This window comes from Aythya ferina (assembly GCF_964211825.1).
Source record: "Aythya ferina genome assembly, chromosome: 6".
Classification (NCBI taxonomy): domain Eukaryota; kingdom Metazoa; phylum Chordata; class Aves; order Anseriformes; family Anatidae; genus Aythya; species Aythya ferina.
The window spans coordinates 35,716,204-35,735,408 of NC_140303.1; the positions used below are offsets into that span (position 1 = coordinate 35,716,204).

General features: G+C 42.7%; 1 protein-coding gene and 1 long non-coding RNA gene across 16 annotated transcripts; both read left to right on the forward strand.

Annotated features, from left to right (window-relative positions):
* Positions 1–43: 43 nt before the first annotated feature.
* On the forward strand, positions 44–12,024 carry LOC311438882 (uncharacterized protein). 14 transcript variants are annotated; one of them, XR_014694397.1, is made up of 9 exons: positions 47–181; positions 1,334–1,570; positions 1,785–1,834; positions 3,624–3,826; positions 6,234–6,330; positions 6,524–6,641; positions 8,491–8,609; positions 9,437–9,532; positions 10,157–12,024. XR_014694397.1 is itself a non-coding variant. In XM_084523817.1 (7 exons), the coding sequence occupies exons 4-7, from the start codon at positions 3,808–3,810 to the stop codon at positions 9,403–9,405; spliced, it is 267 nt and encodes an 88-aa protein (XP_084379943.1). In that variant the 5' UTR covers positions 231–871; positions 1,334–1,570; positions 1,785–1,834; positions 3,624–3,807; the 3' UTR covers positions 9,406–12,024. The 14 variants fall into 14 exon arrangements, 3 of the variants coding, with proteins under 3 accessions (XP_084379943.1, XP_084379942.1, XP_084379941.1); XR_014694400.1 differs by lacking the exon at positions 47–181 and adding an exon at positions 231–871 and having other exon boundaries at positions 8,491–11,166; positions 11,211–12,024; XR_014694401.1 differs by lacking the exon at positions 47–181 and adding an exon at positions 231–871 and having other exon boundaries at positions 8,491–9,532; positions 10,009–12,024.
* A 1,315-nt stretch (positions 12,025–13,339) lies between these two features.
* Positions 13,340–18,824, forward strand: LOC311438883. Of its 2 annotated transcripts, XR_014694407.1 has the most exons (5): positions 13,340–15,707; positions 15,948–16,039; positions 16,558–16,622; positions 17,232–17,322; positions 17,424–18,824. It is a non-coding gene; the product is annotated as an uncharacterized lncRNA (long non-coding RNA). The 2 variants fall into 2 exon arrangements; XR_014694408.1 differs by lacking the exon at positions 16,558–16,622.
* Positions 18,825–19,205: the final 381 nt, after the last annotated feature.

The window sequence follows — 19,205 nt, forward strand, 5'->3', positions numbered from 1 at the left end:
CTGTGGTGGCTGAGGCGGCTGTGGCGATGGCGGCCATGGGCAGGGAGGAGCGGGGAGGGGAGGCCGCAGGAGGCCGGTTTAGGCCGTGCCCTCGGCCGCCGGGGAGCTTGTGGAGGACGGCGGCAGCGAGCTGGACGAGCAGGGCGCCGAGGAGTGCCGGCTGCGGGTGCCGCTCTGGGTGGTAGGTGCGCGGCGGGCGGGCCAGGGCCGTTGTTTCGAGGGGAGGGGGCGCTGAGGGTGGTGGAGGCCTGGGCAGGTGGGAGAGCTGGGTGGTGACCAGGCGCGTGAAGTTAAAAGCGCCGGGTCCTGCACCTGGCTGTGCCTGCAGACTGGGTGAGGAGATGCTGGAGAGCAGCCCCGCAGAGAGGGGTCTGGGGGCTGTGGTTGACAGCAAGCTGAATGTTGAGGCAGCAGCGAGCCCTGGCAGCCAGGAGGGCCAACCGTACCCTGGGGTGCACCAAGCACGGCACTGCCAGCCAGTCGAGGGAGGTGGTTGTCACGCTCTGCTCTGTGCTGGTGCAGCCTCACCTCTAGTACGGTGTGCAGCACAAAAAGGACGTGAAACTGTTGGAGAGTGACCAGAGGAGGGTGACAAAGATGGTGAAGGACCTGGAGGGGAAGACGTACAAGGAGCGTCTGAGGGCACTGGTCCTGTCAGCCTGGAGAAGAGGAGGCTGAAGGGAGACATCATCGTGGCCTACACTTTCCTCACAAGGAGGAGTGGAGAGGAAGGCACCGATCTGTTCTCTGTAGTCACCAGTGATATGGCCCACAGGAATGGTGTCAAGCTGAGGTAGGGGAGGTTCAGGCTGGACATCAGGAAGAGGTTCTTCACCGAGAGGGTGGTTGCACACTGGAACAGGCTCCCCAGGTAAGTACTCACTGCACTATGTCTGTTGGAGTTTAAGAAGCGTTTGGACTTTACGCTTAATGACATGGTCTGAATTTCTGGGTAGACCTGTGTGGTGCCAGGAGTTGGACTCGATGCTCCTTGTGGGTCCCTTCTAACCCAGGATACATTCTATGATTCTGTGCTGGTGGAATGGGGCTAGAAGCTTGTCTTGGCTTAGAGCAGGAAGCCAAATCTTTACTAGTTACTTTGAGGGAAAAACACCCACATTGTTAATCTGGGAAACCTTTGCTAATCTGGATGGTTTGTTTTCCATGCTATAGAAGGGTAAATTCTTAGGGTAAATACATTTTTGGGAAACATAAATACATTACCACCTGAATAGTGGAGTCTCTCTGTATCATAATGTCTACTCTATAGGAAAGACCTTATTTCCCTCAGGTACTGCTGGCGCACCCTCAGAATGTCCTTGTGTTTCCGTAGGCTCCCGATGGCCATATTTTTCTGGAAGCCTTCTCTCCGGTTTACAAATATGCTCAGGATTTCTTGGCTGCCATTGCCGAGCCCGTGTGCAGACCAACCCACGTTCAGGAGTGCAAGCTGACTGCTTCCTCCCTCTATGCTGCTGTCAGCGTCGGTTTGCAGACCAGTGATGGCACCGAGTACTTACAGAAGCTGAGCAAGACTGGTGTCCCGGATGGAATAATTCAGTTTATCAAGGTAAGGCTGTTGTACTGCTAGAAGGAATACATCTGTTGCTACCAGCGACATCCTTTCCTTGCTGCCTCTCTTCCCCCGATATTTTTTGACGTGTTTGTTCTGCCCGAAGATACCCTACTTCCTCACAACGAACTAAACTGCTCTGCAGCATTTGGTCCCAAACCTGGAGTTGCTGTTTGGCGTGTTCCTAATGACTGCTCTTGTCTGTTTGCAGCTGTGCGCTGTCAGCTCTGGGAAGGTGAAGCTGGTGCTGAAACACAACAGGTAAGCAGCTCTTTGCATTGGTAGTGTGGAAGAAGTCTTTGAGTTGCACGGCTGTGCATAAATGGCTGTGGTCTTAGTGCGCGTGGATTTTTACAGCTCCCAGCTGTGTGTGTATGTGTGTTAATACAGGGTCGTATTTTTAGTTGTTGAAAGTTTAATACATTCGTTAATGATTTCAGTTGGTCCTGAGCTACTAGTGGCTGTCATTACGTTTTTAAATGGGGGGGTCTTCCACATGCGATAGCATTTCTTAAAAAAATAAAATCCACACATGGATTGGATTTCCAGTCTCTTGCCTACTAAAGTACAAAGATTATTACGAAGATTACTAGCTGTGATAAATGTACTGGGGCTACAGTACATTACAGATAATTTATGAAAGCAATTGGTTGTATTTTTTCATATTTATTACATATCATATCCGAGGTTATTAATATGATCAGTCAATTAAAGGAAAAATAAACCAAACTGACTTGTAGCAGCAGTATCTGCTGCTTTTTCATGTGAGTCCATTGTTTTCCTTTTGGACTTTGTGCAAACCAGGGGTAGCGGAGCTTATGTACTTTTTAAAAGTAATAGAATGCAAACAAAGAGTACCTAGAAAGTATCTACGTGGAAAGGAGAATAATTGGTCTGCAAATTCAGTCCTGACAGTGTTACGGTACTTTGGTTAATTCCGCCAGCAACACAATTTCTCTCAGTCCCTGAAATTTAAATTTAATTTAAAATTAATAAATCAATATTTCTATCATTTAATTGATCATTTTAATTAGTGTTTTTATTAATTAACCATTAATTAATAAATATTATTAATTAATAATTTTGATTTTAAGTTAAATTAGTAAGGTTCAAAGTTTAGGTATTATTCAGTATAACTAATATTGAGACATTGAGACATTGGAAAGTGAAGTCTGAGCTGCCTTTCTCCTGAATGACATGTACATTGATATTCTTAAGGCCAATGTTTTGAAATAATACTCTGAGATATTGCTAAAGCAAAGAATCAAATAAAAAAAAACGATGGCTGAGAAATATTAATACATGCACAGCTGCTTTGCTTATTTGTGTGGATCTCCTTGGCATGCTATTGAGAAGTAGCATGTTAGTGTTAGGTCAGAGGTTGGGCTCGATGATCTTGAGGTCTCTTCCAACCTAGAAATTCTTTGATTCTGTGATCTCTTACCAACTATTCTCCATAGCCATAAAAGATGTCTAGTTCACTCTTTAAGTGCAGTTCTTGCTAGGTGGCAGCAGAGGGCAGTGCTGCTGGCTGATTAGGCAGGGCATGGCCACTGCAGGTATTACTCTCTCACGGTGCCAGAAGAGAGCGCAGCAGTTCCATAAACAGCTGCAGTCTGTTAAAGTAATTGTTAACTTGTTCATACAGTTTTGTTCTGTAACGAAGACTAAATGTGTCTTTATGTTTTGAGAATATGGATGAAAATGAATTTGTAGGGAAAAGGCTTTGACTGCAGCGGCAGGGAGATTATACAAAGTTTCTTCCCTTAATACTTGCTTTCTAATATGTGGTAGTATTCAGGGAGACTACCAGGTGTGAAACAACTTTTTCCTAGTCCTGTTCCAGTCAGCCCCGTGCCTGTTCCTGTTGTGGTCACAGTGTCACAGCCTGTACCTTTCACCCTTTTAGTACAGAAGTTACTGTATTAAGATTTGTGATCTGCACTGTACAGAAAGCTTTCATGTATTATCACCCCACAATATCTTTTAAATTCCCTCTGGGATACAAAAAATAACTGGGGGTTACTCTGGATGTGTTTTCTAATTCTAGGTTTGGTGCTCAATGTCACCTGAATTTTATTGAGAATATGTAGCCATCAAAACAAAGAAACGGATACTGCTCTACACCATCAACCCAAATAAGTTCCGAGCCTGCCAATTCCTGATTAAGTTTCATGAGCGACGGAATGACAAATTCAACGTTTTTGCTGACAATGTGTTTGCACTGAAGGAGTATGCAATTAGGCTTGGGAAGTAAGTGTTCACAACCAGTGACGGCACTGTTGTTTTTCTTCTTCCTAGAAAGTTATCTTAATCTCACAGATTTCAGTCACCTCTAGACATTTATTGTAATTTAGTGCGCCACAGAAAAAGAGCCTTTAACAAGGACACAGGAGGGGGTGCTTGCTAAATAGCACAACAGTTTTTAAATGGGGTAGATGCTGTAGAAGTAATTAGTTGAAGAAATACTAGGTGCTTGCTTTTCATGTTCTTGACTCAGTTCTCCTTTCCATGCATCATGTATGGAGTTCCAGTTTACAGAGACATGTTAAAAGGAAAGGACAATTGCAGTGCTGGATGAGTGTGAGAGTGTTTTAATGATGCCCCTGTGCCAGCTCCTCCTCGACCCCCATGTGTTCCTTTGGTACTGGCAAGGAAAGGCCATGCACATGACAGGAATTAGTTCGTCTATAACTTCTGGGGCCATGGAATTCAAATCTGCTTGGCCAGCTTTTACTCTCATGAGTCTTTCATCGAAAGTTGTATAACTTGGGCTGTTTATTTTTTACTGGTGCTGTTAATATATTTAAATGGCTGTTTTTGAAGGACTGTCCCTGTGTAGTTTTGACAGTATGTCAAAATACTGGAGAGGCATCTTTACAGATCCCTCAAACACCTTTTTGTAGGAAATGAAAGGCTTCATTTAAAAAAAAAATCAACCTAGCGCTGCATGTTCTATGTTCTGGGAAGTACTTAGATGCATCTTAATTATGGTGAAGTAGGGTGCAGGGACAGTGGGGCTGCGTGGAGGACTGATAGCCTGGCGCTCTAGGTTTTTCTGTGCTTAATTTAAATTTTCTTCCTAGTAGCTTGTATGGCGCTATGTTTGTGTTTCTGATAACGATAGCGTTGATAACACAGTGATGATGTTCTAGTTGTAGCCCCACCAAGCGAGGAGGCTGGGGGTGCGGCAGCTGGCCCAGGCTGGCCACAGGGGTGCTCTGGACCACAGGATGGGTGTCCTGCTCAGCACTAAAACCTGGAGGGGAAGTGTGCCAGGGCTGCAGTTGCTTGGGGGCTGGCTGGGTATCGGTTGGCTGGTGGTGAACCATTGAGTTTTACTTCACTTGTTCTTCTTGGTTTTGTTTCTCTTTGTGTGTTCGTTTGTTTTGTTCTCCTCGAAACCTGTATGAAACGTACGAGTTTTCTCACTTCTGCCCACTGATTCTCTCCCCCATCCCACTGTGGGGAGAGTGAGTGGGTGGTGGTGTGGTGTTAAACCACAACACTCATTTTTAGCACCCAGTTTGGGGCACGGATGAGATAACAGGTTCAACCAGAGTGCATTGGAGGAAATTTAAAATTACAATACCAGTTTTACAGTTTCTGGTTGCAATATTTGCTTATCCGTTGTCAACATTGTTTTATTTAGTCCATGCCATGCTTCCTTTTTTGCTGAGTACCAAATATGAGAGCTCATTAAAGGCTGTTCTTGGCTTTTTCAGTTTGCTGTGATGTGTAGCACTTTAGTTTTGTTTTGCTTGGGAGACGTATGACAAAAGCATTGGCCTTGGACCTAACCTGGTATTTGGGCCCTGAATTGCTGGCGTCCCTGCACTTTAGGATCCATCTCGTAGAGACAATTAAGAATTAATGCTTTTTTCCTTTTTTTCCTCTCATAGCCAATTTGTGGATAAAACAAAAGAATGACACCTTCCCCTTTTTTTCCTGTGTGCTAGATATTTTGTGCCTTGTTACAGTAACTCCTCAGTATCTTAAACATCCTTTGGTAACCAAAATATTCCTATAGGTGTGTCTCAAGAATGTGTTTTTGACTTTTCCTAAGGTTAAACAGCTATTTAAGATCATTGCTTGGGGATACTCCCTGAGGAGTACAGTTACAGGTGGATAGGTGGGTGCATGGGCAGGTACCTCCGATGCTCTGGGACCTCATCCTTGAACAGCTGTGGGATCCCAGTGAAGCGATAAAATGTGTGAAGGAAGTGAATTGTTAGAGAAGCCTGGATTTTCAAGTGTTTGAACAGGAAGCAAAGGCTGCAGCTGTTAACGTGCTAACTCAGTAGATTTGAGGAAAACATCTTTTATTTTAACAGCTGCCTCTAGTCTTTCATGTAGGCCTACTCAATGTATTCGGTCTCATCTACAGCTTCACTGGTGCACATAATTGCAAAACATTTGTAACTGCCAGAATTTATTTCTGGTAGGCTGAGTTGTTGTCAAGGGTTCCACAAGCTGGATAGCTGCCATAAACATCCCAACAAGCTAAAAGCAAACTGTAAGCTGTATCAAAATGTGATCTGTTCTTTTATCAGTTCAAATGTGTTCTGTGCTTCCTGATGTGGTATCTTTGCGAAGAAATGACTGAGAAACCTTGATTTGGTTTAATTTGCATTTGTTCTGTGGTTTGTTTTTTTTTCAGACCCTATGTATATGATCCTACTGCACAAGGAGAAAGAATGCAAATTCTACAAAACTTCAAGCACAATCCAAAAATCAACGCTATTTTCATTTCCAAGGTAATTGAGGACTATGTGTGTTATTGTATCCATTTTCAGAGAGAACTTTATTTAAGAGCAAGTTATATATGCACGCTGTGCATTGGCCATCTTCGTATTGCAGCTAACAAAGGTGTACTTTGTACTCAGTCTTTGTTTATGAAACATGCATATAAATATAAGATGCTGCTCAGAGATTGCTTCTGTGTTGTAGGTAGGGGATACGTCCTTTGATCTACCAGAAGCCAATATTCTGATTCAGATTTCATCCCATGGTGGGTCTTGAAGACAGGAGGCTCAAAGACTGGGGCGAGTGCTGTGAGCCAAAAAAGGTAAATGAGATAGTTCTTAGGCTCTGTTTAGCATTTCAGTAATTAATAAGTTTAAATTGAATACTGAAATGTAAACAAAATAAACTGTGTCTTAAATAAGCTGTTAGGTTGAGATCACATGGGAGAGGTTTTTCTAACAATATAGATGCCACCCTGTCTTTCACTTGCATAATATTTTCTTTCCTTTTCCAGTTTTTCAGCCAGAAATGTATTTTCTTAAATATTTTCTCATGTCTTTTTTGCCCTTCCATTATAATGTTGTTTCGCTGTTGCCAGAATAACTCTGAGGTTTTTTTTCCCACTTCTTGTTACACTTTTAACAACTTAAAATTAGCTTTGTGAAATATGCATAATATCAGTAGAAGCATTCAATGTTTCTGGAGCCAGAACTCACAGTGATTTTATTTTTTTTTTCCAAAACTTGTGGATTTGAATATATTGTATGACCATAAAGCAAGGATTGTTTCTATTCTTTGATTCTGTCCTTTCATGATTAGGGGATTCTAGGGGATAAGTAAATTGCAAACTGCAAAGCTATTTGTCTGGGATATCTGTGGAGTTGTTTCTCTGTAGCTGCAGTGCCAGTGAGCTCTGCTGACATGGCAGACAGGAGGATTTCTGGCTGGCGTTAGCTCCACTGCTTTCAGGGGGTGGCTTAAGCAGCCTGACTGACAGTGATACGATCGATTAAAAGATGTAGTCGGCAGCTTTTTCAGTAGAAGTGAGGGCGGGCTTCCTGTCCAGCATTTTAGCCCAGTTGTTAGTCACTAGCAGGTTTGTATAAACCAGCTGTAAGCAGCCTGCTGGTTTGGTGTGGTTTAGGTTAAGTGCAACTTGTCAAGCAATTGCTCTCATTGAGAACAAATTAACAGAAAGCCACCACAATGGAAAAACCTTGTCTGAAAAAGGGATAGATATCATCCGCTTCTGTTGAACCATGGTTTTTGTTATGAGTCTGTGAAATTAATTCTTTATGGTGGCTTCTAGAGTCAGTGAGTAGAGATCACCTAGAAAACTGTCTGATTGTATTGGCATTTTCATTTTTGTGATGGATAAGCAGAAGGTCGGTAGGATTTAAACTTTTGTGTGGGCAGGGTTTTAGGAATCACAGGTTTGGTTACTGGAAATCTGACTGATGACTCCCATTCATTTTTAGTTTGAGGAATATTATTGGGAAGGTGGTAGTGGGGTGCTTCTGTCACTTTTTTCTGTTTCAGTTTGTCTGGAACGAAGGAGAACTGTTTCTTAGACATGAATTTCTGGTTGACTTGATGAACTGAATGTTTCCTAACAGACACCGACTTAAGGCTGTTCCATTAGCTGTTAAACAAGGAATGCTTAATCTGCTGTATTTCAGTTTTTATCTTCCTGAGACAAGTCAAAAAGTAGCTCCAGGCAAAAGTGGTTCTGCTTCAAGAGATCTCTTGTACAGGGTGGTAATAAGCTTGAAAGTTGGTTTATGTCACAGCCTGTTGGCATGTATTTTAGAAAGAGTGAGTATTCACTAGGGAAGCAGTCATAATTTAGCGGAGGCTGTAACTGTCAGGTGGAGAGTGAAATTATTCATAGTGCTTCAGTTCTGTGTTTGTCTATCTGGAAAATGACTCCTGTAAGCAGGGTAGGGGTTTTGTTTTTTACCTCTGGTTTTGTGTCATTTAGGAAACCTGACTTTCTTGCCCTTTTTCTGGATTACAGAGACAAAGTGCACTTTGTCTTTAAAATAAACTTTGCAAATTGATTTTGTGGAGAGATGGCGTATTTAAACACCTAGTTTTACTGTTTAGTCCTTTTTTGTTCTTGGTTACAGTGTTCCAGATAGAATTAATCATTTGATGTCTTTGTCTCCTAGGCATGGTTGCAGAGGAATACAATGCCTTTTTTTATTCTCTTGTGTCCCAAGACACTCAGGAAACGCCATATTCAACCAAGCGACAACGGTTTCTTGTAGATCAAGGCTACAGCTTCAAGGTAACTCATCCCTTCTGTTTGTTACACACATATAACGTTCACAAATCACAGAATTGTAGGGGTTGAAAGGGACCTCGAGATCATCGGATCCAACCCGATTTCTCTATGCCATGGGGGCACTTTTTAAAGTCTGTAAACTTAGAGTGAATGGTGGGCAGTGTCTTTGCTTCTTAAATAGAGCCTTGTCATCACAGTTTGCTACTTGGAGTCTTGATTATTTAAAAGATTTTCGTTAGCTAACCAAAGTTTAGTTTTTTACTGTGTTGTGGTTTTGAGGTTGAATGTGGGATATATTTGAATTTTAAACCAATATCAGAAGCATTTACTATATCAAAGAGCTGGGGATCACTTAAAACTTGGCATCTGATGAACCGCTTAAAAAAATTATGATGCAGTGGGAATTCTTTGCATTCTATGAATCAGGTTAGCACTGTTTTGCAACAACTGGAAACAGGCTATTGCAATTTAAAAGTGCTTCTCATGACTCCATTTTAGATTTCAGATGGTTATAGCACATGTGCTTCTTAAACAACAAGAGAGACAACAGTGTTAATTTGTCCATGTAAGAGACAGATTGCTTCCCTGATTGGATTCTTAAAGCTAGACTTTTTCAGACATCCATTTCTGATTTAAAAATTGCCATTGACAGCAGCCCACAACATGGATTGATCATACTAGTATTTTCACTCTGTTTTTCAAAAACATTGCTTTGTGTCTAGTGTGGATTTGTTTTTCCTTAAGCTGTATTTCTATTGTTTTATCAGTATTTGAGATCAGATGCAGCCCAGATTACTGATGTAATTAGTTTCTAATTCTGCTGACTCTAGATGAACTGGAAAAGGAAAATGAGGAGGAAAACCACTAGATAATTGAGGGAAATGGCTGAATTTGAATGTCTCAAAATGTCTTCAGGATGGAAACAGGTGGGAAAAGTGGGATTCTCATGTATAAATCTATGCTTACCAGAACACATTTAACTGCGGGGAAAATTCTTGTGAAGTGTTCAAAATAACTTGTTTAAGAAAGCAAGCTGCCTATTCTCATGCTTCATAACAGAAACTTGAGAGCTTTACAAGAGCTCTTCAGAAAATGAGAATTTTCAATTAATGAAATATGTGGCACTATATTGCCAGTAGATGGCATGTGCCCTGCATCCATGGTTATCAGATGAGTTACTGGGAATTTCGAAAAGAACTAACGTAACACCCACATTATTTTTGTGTGCTTAGACACAAAATTGAAAGAGTCCTTTTGCTATGCTGCTGCTGTTTCGTTGCAGAAACCCACTGAATATTATCCAGGAGCGTTTGTACAATTATCAAATGATGTAACACCATAGTTATATCACTGATCTGGGGACGAATAGTCTTTTTTGCATAGCAAGATATGCCTCTCGTAGAGAGAATGCTAGAGAGAAGCTGCACAGCCGCCTCTGCCTCCATCAGACAGGCTGCAGGGTTGTGATCTCCACCCCTCTGCTCTGTGCCAAATCGCCACACAGTGCAGGTCGTCTGCCCTTGTCCACAGACGCCTCTGCTCTCCCGTAGCAACTCGATCCTGGATGTCCTGTGTCTCACCGCGATTTCTGCGTCCGAGTCGGTGCTTGGAGTTTCTCAGCGTCTCTCAGGTGTTTCGGCTATATGTTGCAGGAAGAACAGCCGAAAACAACGACAGACACCAGTATGGTCAGATCATGCTCTGTTTATTACCCGAAAAGCCTGACTTTTATAGTGAACTTAACAGGGGCGGATAGCATCTCACACAAGATTATTGGTCAAAAGCACTCAAACAACTGCAAGAAAACAACCCCCTTGTGATAAGCAGTCACGTAGATCCCATCCTTGAAGTCAGCTGCTGGCAACAATATTTTTCTAAATTCCTCAATTGGGCGATGTGGGAACACTGTCATGGGAACTTCTCATAGTCGTCCTGACAGCTTGGTTTGCTCAGCTGCAGCAAGCCGTGGGATCTTCGCTGTTTCAAAAATCTCTCAACACAGAGTTCTCCATCACTTGAAAACTAGCAAGGAGGTGTATTTCTCAATAATAATTAAGGTTGTTTCAATAGGGTGCCAAGGAAAATAGCCAGTGTGGGAAGATAATTTTTTGTTGAAGTTTTTGTTGTTGACGTGTTTGAGCTTCACTCTCTATTACCATTTGCATTTTTTGCCTCCTGAAATATTTTTATTTTTCTTACAGCAAAAAAAAGCAAGCAGCATCAAAGTACTCCTCCACAACAGAAGCCTCTAACCTTAGCTTATGATGGAGACATTGACATGTAACGTAAAAAAGAAATCCAAATGTAGACATTGACTGCCTTAACTGCTTTCTTTTTTGTAACTCTCAGACTTCTCAGTTTTTTGAGGAATCTCCTTATGTGTAATATACCGAGCAGAACAGAAATACCGCAAGCTTGAAATTTTGCCATCTTGTTATTAAAAAAAAAAAAAAAAAAAGGTATCAAAGTCTTGGATCTTGTGCAACTTTTCTGAAGAGACTGGAAAATGCATCTCTTCCTGTTGAGCAATGGGAATAATAAAAAAAAATAAAAGTATAAAGTCTACTGACATCAAAAGGAATTAGTATTGAAAAAAAAAAAAAGCACCAACAAAAAGGCATGACAATCCAGAGGAAAATGTGACATTTACTGTAAATGACAAGTTTGACACAGCATCATTATGCACTATATTAGTGCAGGGTTCTTTATTGTTCACATATTTCAACAATGAGTTTTATAGTGTTTACATTTCGTTCAAAGACTTTAAAACTGGATCATGTATTTTGAGAAACACAAAGAATAATTAGCTGGAGGATCTAAAGTTATCTGTTTTTTTAAAGTTTCTTCCTTCTTATCCTGTTTTCTAGTCTGGAATATGATTTCACTTCATTTCCACCTACAAGACAGAATAAGGATTGCTAAGAAAAAGCCTCGGTGGTTTCTTAACTGAAAATATTTTTTAAAAGGTTGAGTAGATAGGTGTTTTGATGAATGGCTAGAGGATTTGATTGTTTAAAAAGTATTTTAAATTAAATAAAACCATGTAGATACATTATGGCCAGTTTAAATTGTTATTCAGTTTAATTAATACAAACTCTGCTTTTGTATTTAAATTTTCTTATCTGAAATATTTATAAATTCTTTTTTTGAATTTAATTCCCTGACCTCATTTAATATACATCAAACACAAAAACAGTTTGTAGAATGTCTTGCTTTTTTAAATGCTTCAAAACCACTGAAAAGTTAAATGTTGTAAACATCTGGGAGCATCTGGAGAGGGTATGTGTTTATAATAGTATGTGTTGCAAGTAAGAAAGTGCCATCTTGTGGTATTGACTTGTATTTATAAGCAAATAAAATGCTTAAGGGAGTGAGAATATTGCTTCTGGTATGTTGAATTAAATGTGTGTAAACAACATTCATTATTAGTCTTTTACTGTGTCTGGGATTGAATTCTGATTTCAAACAATTCTGGCATGTTTTGCGCTGTAGTGATTAGCTGAAGAAATACTGTAGACAAGTACAAGTTGAGAGAGTAATTGCAGATCTGGAGAACGCTTGGTCTTATTTTTAGCTCAATGCTACTTCTTATTTGAATAATTAGAAGGGGAAAAAAGAATTATTACCAACCTGGCATCTACATGGCCCTTGTCAATGTGCAGCTACTTCACAGTGGTTCATCACAAGAGAAGAGCTTAACTAGGGCAGAAGGCAGTGCCTGTGGCGCCTTCTGAAAAGAAAGCACCCCATTACAAAATAATGGGGAGAGAAATCTCCCCATTACAATTCTGTCAATGCCCAGAGATGCTGCTCTGTGCAGTCAAGCACGTCCTGTGTTTTGTATTTTGTTAATATTAGACACTTTGTCTGGTCTCTTATGCTGTTTGCTTTGTTTCTATTAATTATCTTTGATTTTCTTTTGCTTCTTTATCAGCTTTGATTACTTTGTCTGTGAAACTTCAGATCGGCTTTCGAAAGCAAAGCAAAATGTAAAGTGGAGCTTTTTTCTCCCTTGCTGACACCAAGACAATGAATATGGATCAGAATTTTCATTTCCTTTTTTTACCACATCCATTTGCTTGATAGAACAAGCTTGCCAGGCTAGCTTTTCCTTGATAAACCTAATAAGGAAAAAGTGCTTTCCAACTCCATATTATTTTATGCCTTGTTTGTGACTTCAGCATCCTTTAAATTACTTCATCAGATGGCCAATTTCACAAATGGACCTAGATGGGAAACCTCTTTAGGGGGAGCACATCCTGCCCACGTGGGGAGCGCACTTTGCTTCCCGGCTGAAAGCCAGCTCTGGCTCACAGCACCTGGAGCGGGGTTGGCCCGGGGCGTCCCCAAATCTGGGAAACCTCGTGGTGGTTCTGCTCTGTGGTGGAGCACTGCTGCTCTCCTGTCCCCATGCTGAGCTTCTTCCCCAGCAGAGCACAGGCACAGGCCCAGCGACAACACAAGTCCCAAAATGGCCAACCATGGCGCGTGTGGGGGTGGCCTGCCTGGGCTGCTGCCAGTAATGGTGGCGGTGGTGGTGCGGGTTGGGTTTGTTGGGTTTGTTCTCGTGCAGGTGTTTCTCTGACCAGCGAGCTTCGTGGGTCCGTATTGCATTTGTTTCTGTTGCATTTTGTCACTGATGGAAAAGTGGCTGTGCTAATAGAGTGCAGTGTGGGTGCCCTGATGGAGTCAAACGCTCTCTCTTTATGGTAACTGCTTTTTCACGTGGGAGGTATTTGTTTTCAGAGGAGAGAAAAATGACTGCATCTGCACTATGCCTATAAATGCACAGGGGACAATCAGATTAATTATCTGCTTTGGTAAAAATGGCTGTGTAAAGGTGCAGAACAAATACCATAAATCTACCCAAGATTATGTTAACTAACTTATTCTCCCTCCTGAAATAAAAACAAAACAAAAAACACACTCTCCCATACTTGCATTAGGTAGGGAAGATCTACAAACTTCTTAAGCAATGGTAGATTTGATAAGCAAACATGAGTATTAAGACAACATGAGTGTAAGACTATTCACCCAAATAGGATATTTTTTAGTATTTAAAAATTACTTTAGTATTTAAAAAGTACAAATTGAGTAAAGCTGTGTTCCCCCTCCAGGCCCTGACTTTGGGGTGCCCACGAAGGCATAGCACAGCCCCAAACACAGCATTCATTGCGTTCAAGTCATGGCTATAGGAAAAGAGAGCTCGCATATCTCATTACAAAACAAAAGGACTGCGGTGAAACAGCTCCAGCCTCTTATTTTTTCCCACTGGTACGTGCTTGTAGAGGTGTTTTGCAACCTTGCCGTGATGGCAATAAGCCTTTATCTGAACAAATTGATCCTGAGACACTGGAGTTTGTCTCCAAAGCTGCCGCCTTGCCTGCTGTTTCTATCCTGGCTCCGAGCAGGTACAAATAATGAATTAACTGCTGGATAAGCCCCGTGGTCCCCTGAGCAATTATTCTGGCTTCTACCATAGCAGACTCAATTTGTCCTGCAGTAAGTGCAATTTTCTGAGAAGTTAGTTCTGGTTCAGGCACTAATGATCCACATCTGTGCAGCACAGTTGTTTTTTGGGGGGAACCAGTTGTGAGCCAAGCTGTCAGGAAGAGCCGTACATCGGCATGCAAAAAAACCACACTGCTCAGTGCTGTGGTCCTTCAGAGGATGCAAATATTAGGTCAATTAGCAGAGAGGAGAGCGGTGTAAAGCATGCAGTGGTCTCCAGCACACGGGCAGCGTCTTAGCAAGCCTTGCTTCACAGTCTCAGGAAGATTGGCACCAGCGATTACACAAGGATTTCGATCTCAAACATGTAAAATTTGTTTGCAGAAAGTACTGCGGGATGGAAATGCAGGTGCTGGTTAGCAATGTTATTTCATACAGCTGCTCATTAATTCTGGGCAAGAAGTGTCATTGTATGGTAAGAACGAGCACCACCAAATAATGTGTTTGAGTAGCAGCAGAGGGGATGGTCACCACTTCCAGTGGGACAAGCAAGCTGGGTGGTGATGGGGAGCCATCAGGCAAGAGATGCTGAATGCTTGAGGATTTTTGCAATTTGGTTTATCTTAAAGGTGCTCAAATACGGTGTAAAACAGGACATGATTTCCTTATTTTGCAGTTCTAGCAAGGTTTGTAAGAGTTTCCATACCAGCTTCATCATTGTAATCAGAGTTTCATTCTTTGCATCATATTCTGCTGAGTCAAAATTGCCTGGCCTGGTAAAAGTTACAACATCTGTAAACAATGATAACTATACAGAAATGGTGTTAATCAGGTGTGAAACCTCTGCTGCATCTCCAGAGTGCTCCAGGTGCTTTGAGCACACACATCCTGCACACCAATAACCTCCCCACCTCACGCCTCTGTCCAAAATGCAAAGTCCACTGCTGAGACAGTTTGGCAGTGAGGCTTTATGGTATTGTGCCCAATCTCTAAGTAGATGCAAAATCACGGACAGCATTATATCCTGTTTACTCATTTTGAATATATTATTAAGTGTTTATTGGTACCAAAAGGGTGTAATTAAATAGCATGCCAGCTGCAGATGAACACTGTATTGATGACAGCTCATGGCACAGGAGATGAGTGAATTTTATTAACTTCATCATTTCCAATCCTCAGCATTATAAAGAACTCAGACGTTTCCTATTACAGCTGCAGATCTACCTTAACATCACTAAAGCAATCATAGGTATAAACTGAAAAATAATTAAAGGCCTGGTGACAACTTGATAACACTGGATAATTAAAGTGTTGGTAATAAAACCTGAATTTTAATTTTTCTCACTATACCTGATACTAGAAATTGAGATGGAAAACATCCTCACTATAGGAAAGCTCACCCACTAATGTATTATTTAAGGAGGAGCAGGTGCCAGAGCTGAGCACTGATTTTCCTGAGACATTTGGTGCTGGTCCTGCCATGATCTGTCACACCTGCCTGGGCTCTACCCCACCTCCCAGTTCAGTGGTCATGCCCCTGCTGGGGGAATTAGCTCAAAAACTGCTTGGGGAAAAGGAAATGAGATTTTGAGGCTGGGTGGGAGAGCAAGGACATGTGGAGGGGGCCAGGACATCGTGGCCTGTTGTTGTGTCGGTGCCCACAAAGGCAAATTTGCCTCTAATAAGTATATATGATATTAATAGTTTGACGTTGCTTCAAAGACCTGTTTAAACAACATTGCTGAAGTCTCTAAGCTGTACCAGGAGTACAAAGAGCACCAGAGAGTGAGCACCGAAGACCATTTTGGCTCTGGTTGCATGCTTAGTGTTAGGACTGGCAGTGAGTGCCTCCTCAATGCTGTTATCTCTTCCACTTCTGATCCTTTCTAGGTTATCTTATTATCCTCTGTATCCTTGCCACCTCATTTGGAAGCTCTTTAAACCAGTCTATTCAGTCTTGGGATTCCAGTGAAAATCAAATTGTAAGTAGAAAACAAGCAAGAGTTTTGGTAGGACTGGGACACAGGTGATGTCTGGGGAATGGGTATCTGTCTGCCTTCCCAAAGAGCAGTAAATCTTGAGATGAAACAAAGCACAAATACCCCAGAAAACACAGACTCTGCTCCCAGAAACCAATAATCCCAGGTAGCAAAAGGGGAGCCGTCAGGAGGCAGGGAGGAAAAGAGAAAATATTTTGCCGGGGGCTTGCAGCTCCTGTGCTGCAGGGATATCCTCCATGAAGCCTACTCCCACAATTACAAGTTTCTCAGACATTTCTGTAATTCACACAGTCTCTCCCTGCTGGAGCTGCAGGTAGCTCCAGACAGGACTCACCTGCGGCACCCAAGGGACGGGCTGGGGGTGGCATGGGGTAGTGGGGAGCCCCCAAAAAGCAGCAGCACTTCTTTTTCATTTTAATGGAACCCAGCAATCAATTTTTAGCAGCTCATGGAGAAGCGATTTGAAACACAAAGCAGTTTCCTCTCCTTCTGCCCCCCAGTTCTGAAATCGTGGCTTGCTCTGAACTGATGGCTTTATCTGCGTGCTTTAGGCAAGAAGGATAAGGTAAGAAGGCAAGAAGGTAAGAAGGACAGTTCGTCACTTAAATATGTGAATGCTTCTCCCGGTCTTCTAGATTTATCATTCTGATACAAGATTATTTTGCTTTTAGGGTACTTACCAAAGCCTTGTCTCTCAGACTCCCTGTCGGAGCTGATTTTTCAGCCCAAGGCACTCTGACTCCCCTTCCCCTTCCCCTACTCACCAACTGCTGAAAGCTTTCACGAAATTGCCTTTAAATGAACCTGTGCCTGGACTTCTTTCAAAGCATCCGGGTGGTTCCCGAGGTCCCTTCCAACACGAGCTTTTCTATGGTCCCAGGATACTACGAGTCATCTTTAGGGTGCCCCATCATATCCCAGTGGCTGGAAATTTACCATTAAAAACATGCTAGGAGAGCTTTTTCCCATTCACCTGACTCTGGGAGCTGGGAAAGCACCAGCATCCCAATGCTGGGTGCTCAGTGCAGCAGCCCAAGGCCAGGGCTGGTGCATGTAGGGGCCCTCGTGCACTGCGTGTCCCCGTATCCCAAATGTGCCCTACAGACCAGGGCTGACCCTGCCTGTGCCGCTGCCAAACCAGTCTTCCTGACCGTGTTTCTTTTCTTATTCATAGGGCAAACGCCAGTCTCACAGGAGGAGGAAAAAATTGCCTGGAGATTTGACCGCTGAGCCTGAGGAAAATCTCCTGACTTTTTTTTTCCATGGTAAATGTTCCGAACTATGGCCATTTTCAGAGATTAACTCTTTCCTGACAACCCTTTTTTCCCCCACTGTGTTCAATATAAAGCACTTTTCCTTTCCACAGCCTATAAAAGAAGGCTAATCCGCAAACTGAAAGCCAAGTCCTCTGCCCTTCCCGGTGCTGAGCCGTGACGCAGAGAAAAATACTCTGCCAGCAGTAATCACGTCGTAACTGCTGCCTGAGGCCTGCTTTACACAGGATGGGAAGTCAGCAAGTGATCTGTTTCCAAATGACCTCTGTCAGTGCCTAAGAAGAAAAAAGCAAAGCCCACAGCAGCCCGTGTTACTGGGAAAGGCCGCCTCAAGCACTACCAAAAAGAGCTGAGGGGAAAAAGAAGAGCAGAAAAGTGTCCTTGCACCACCATCTAGTGGCTGCAGGTCGCTCTTGTTCGGCAAAATAAATCCATAAGACCTTTCGGGAGGACATTTTCTCCCCTGCTTCTTAATGCCTTGCAGCCTGCCAAACGATGCAGCACATTGTTGTACCCGTATCAGAAATGCTGGGCTGAGACAAGGCTCCGAGATGCGTTGTATTTCTGTGATACAGCAATAAAAGCTCCAACTTCCCATAAATGTACTGTATTTTCTGGCTCTCTTGAACCAGAAACCCTGCTCAAGGAGCGTTTCTCAAGGCTCAGTCTCCACAGCCTTACCTTTTGCACAGCTGACTTTGAAGCAGGGCCAAGAGCTCTTCCATGGGCAAGCCTTTACACATCTGTACACTGGTGTTTGAAAACGCCCTGCTTTGGGGCACCGTGTGTCAAATATGTTGAATCCTGCCGATGAAGTGTTGTGGGCAGCCCCTTCCCCAGTCTCCAGCTGCTACAGGCTGGCAGCAGCACAAGTACAGCCGTGGAAAATTGAAATTATGAGCATATTTTCCCGGTTGAAGACCTGTGAGCTACTGAGGGTAAAAGGCACACTTCACCATGACCGTCTCTGCTCTCAGAGATATATTTTTTAAATGGTTTATGGTCTGTAGAGCAAAAGCTGGTCTTCACCTTGAATCAAATATCCTTTTTGGAGGTGGTCACATTAGACACCCCCTCTGCCCTTGCCTTAGCTCTATAATTACATTTACATGAGATATGACCTCTAGTCAAATAGTCTGAAAAAAGGTTTTTTAAAAGCTCTGGAAGAACTGCACCAGCAGCCAGACTTTAATGAAAAGGCAGGAAGGGCTCTGTTAGAAAAAAATTGATCTCCAGACCTAGAAGCTTCAGTTTTTTGGGGAGATAGATTGAAATGAAACGCCACTGGGGCAGGCGCTTCTCTGAAGTAAGCCCCAGGGGCTGCCTGCAGAACGGATGGGTTTGTTTTCCTCCAGAAAAGAGGAAAAGTGGGAAGAGTGGCCTGAGGCTCCCTCTGCAAAAGCCAGGGCAGGCACAAGGGTGTCTCCTCTTCCCGTCCAGCATGGGCACATGCTGCTGGTCTCCCAGTATGATGATCCCTGCCTCTTCTGTAACCATCACGCAGGTGGTCACCACTGTGGTGGAGGGACCAGGACATGCTGCTGCCATGCATTAAAATATGTAATGGGGATTTACCCCATCCAGGTGTTTTTCCATGCAAATGAGAGAAGCATTGTAAACTGAGAAAATGTTTTTAACATCCAGATCAACCAACAGAGGCACTGAGATGTGTTTGTGTTTCCTTGAACAAAGAAAATACTGAAACTAAAATCTAACTGTGGTCCTAATCGAGGTTTAAATCCAGTTTGGGTAGCTCCCAAAAATACAGGTTTTAACTCAGACAGAACCTGATGGGTTCTTGCTCAAGCTCAGGGCTCTGTACTGCCCCAAGGGCCCAGGTGGATTATGATAACTGCCTCTTACAACCAGTACTT

Bases quoted from the DNA above. Each gene is read 5' to 3' on its own strand.
- LOC311438882 (XM_084523815.1), top strand. The intron at 6,331-8,490 runs GTAATTGAGGAC...TTTGTCTCCTAG, and splicing joins ACGCTATTTTCATTTCCAAG to GCATGGTTGCAGAGGAATAC. The intron at 8,610-10,807 runs GTAACTCATCCC...TTTTTCTTACAG, and splicing joins ATCAAGGCTACAGCTTCAAG to CAAAAAAAAGCAAGCAGCAT.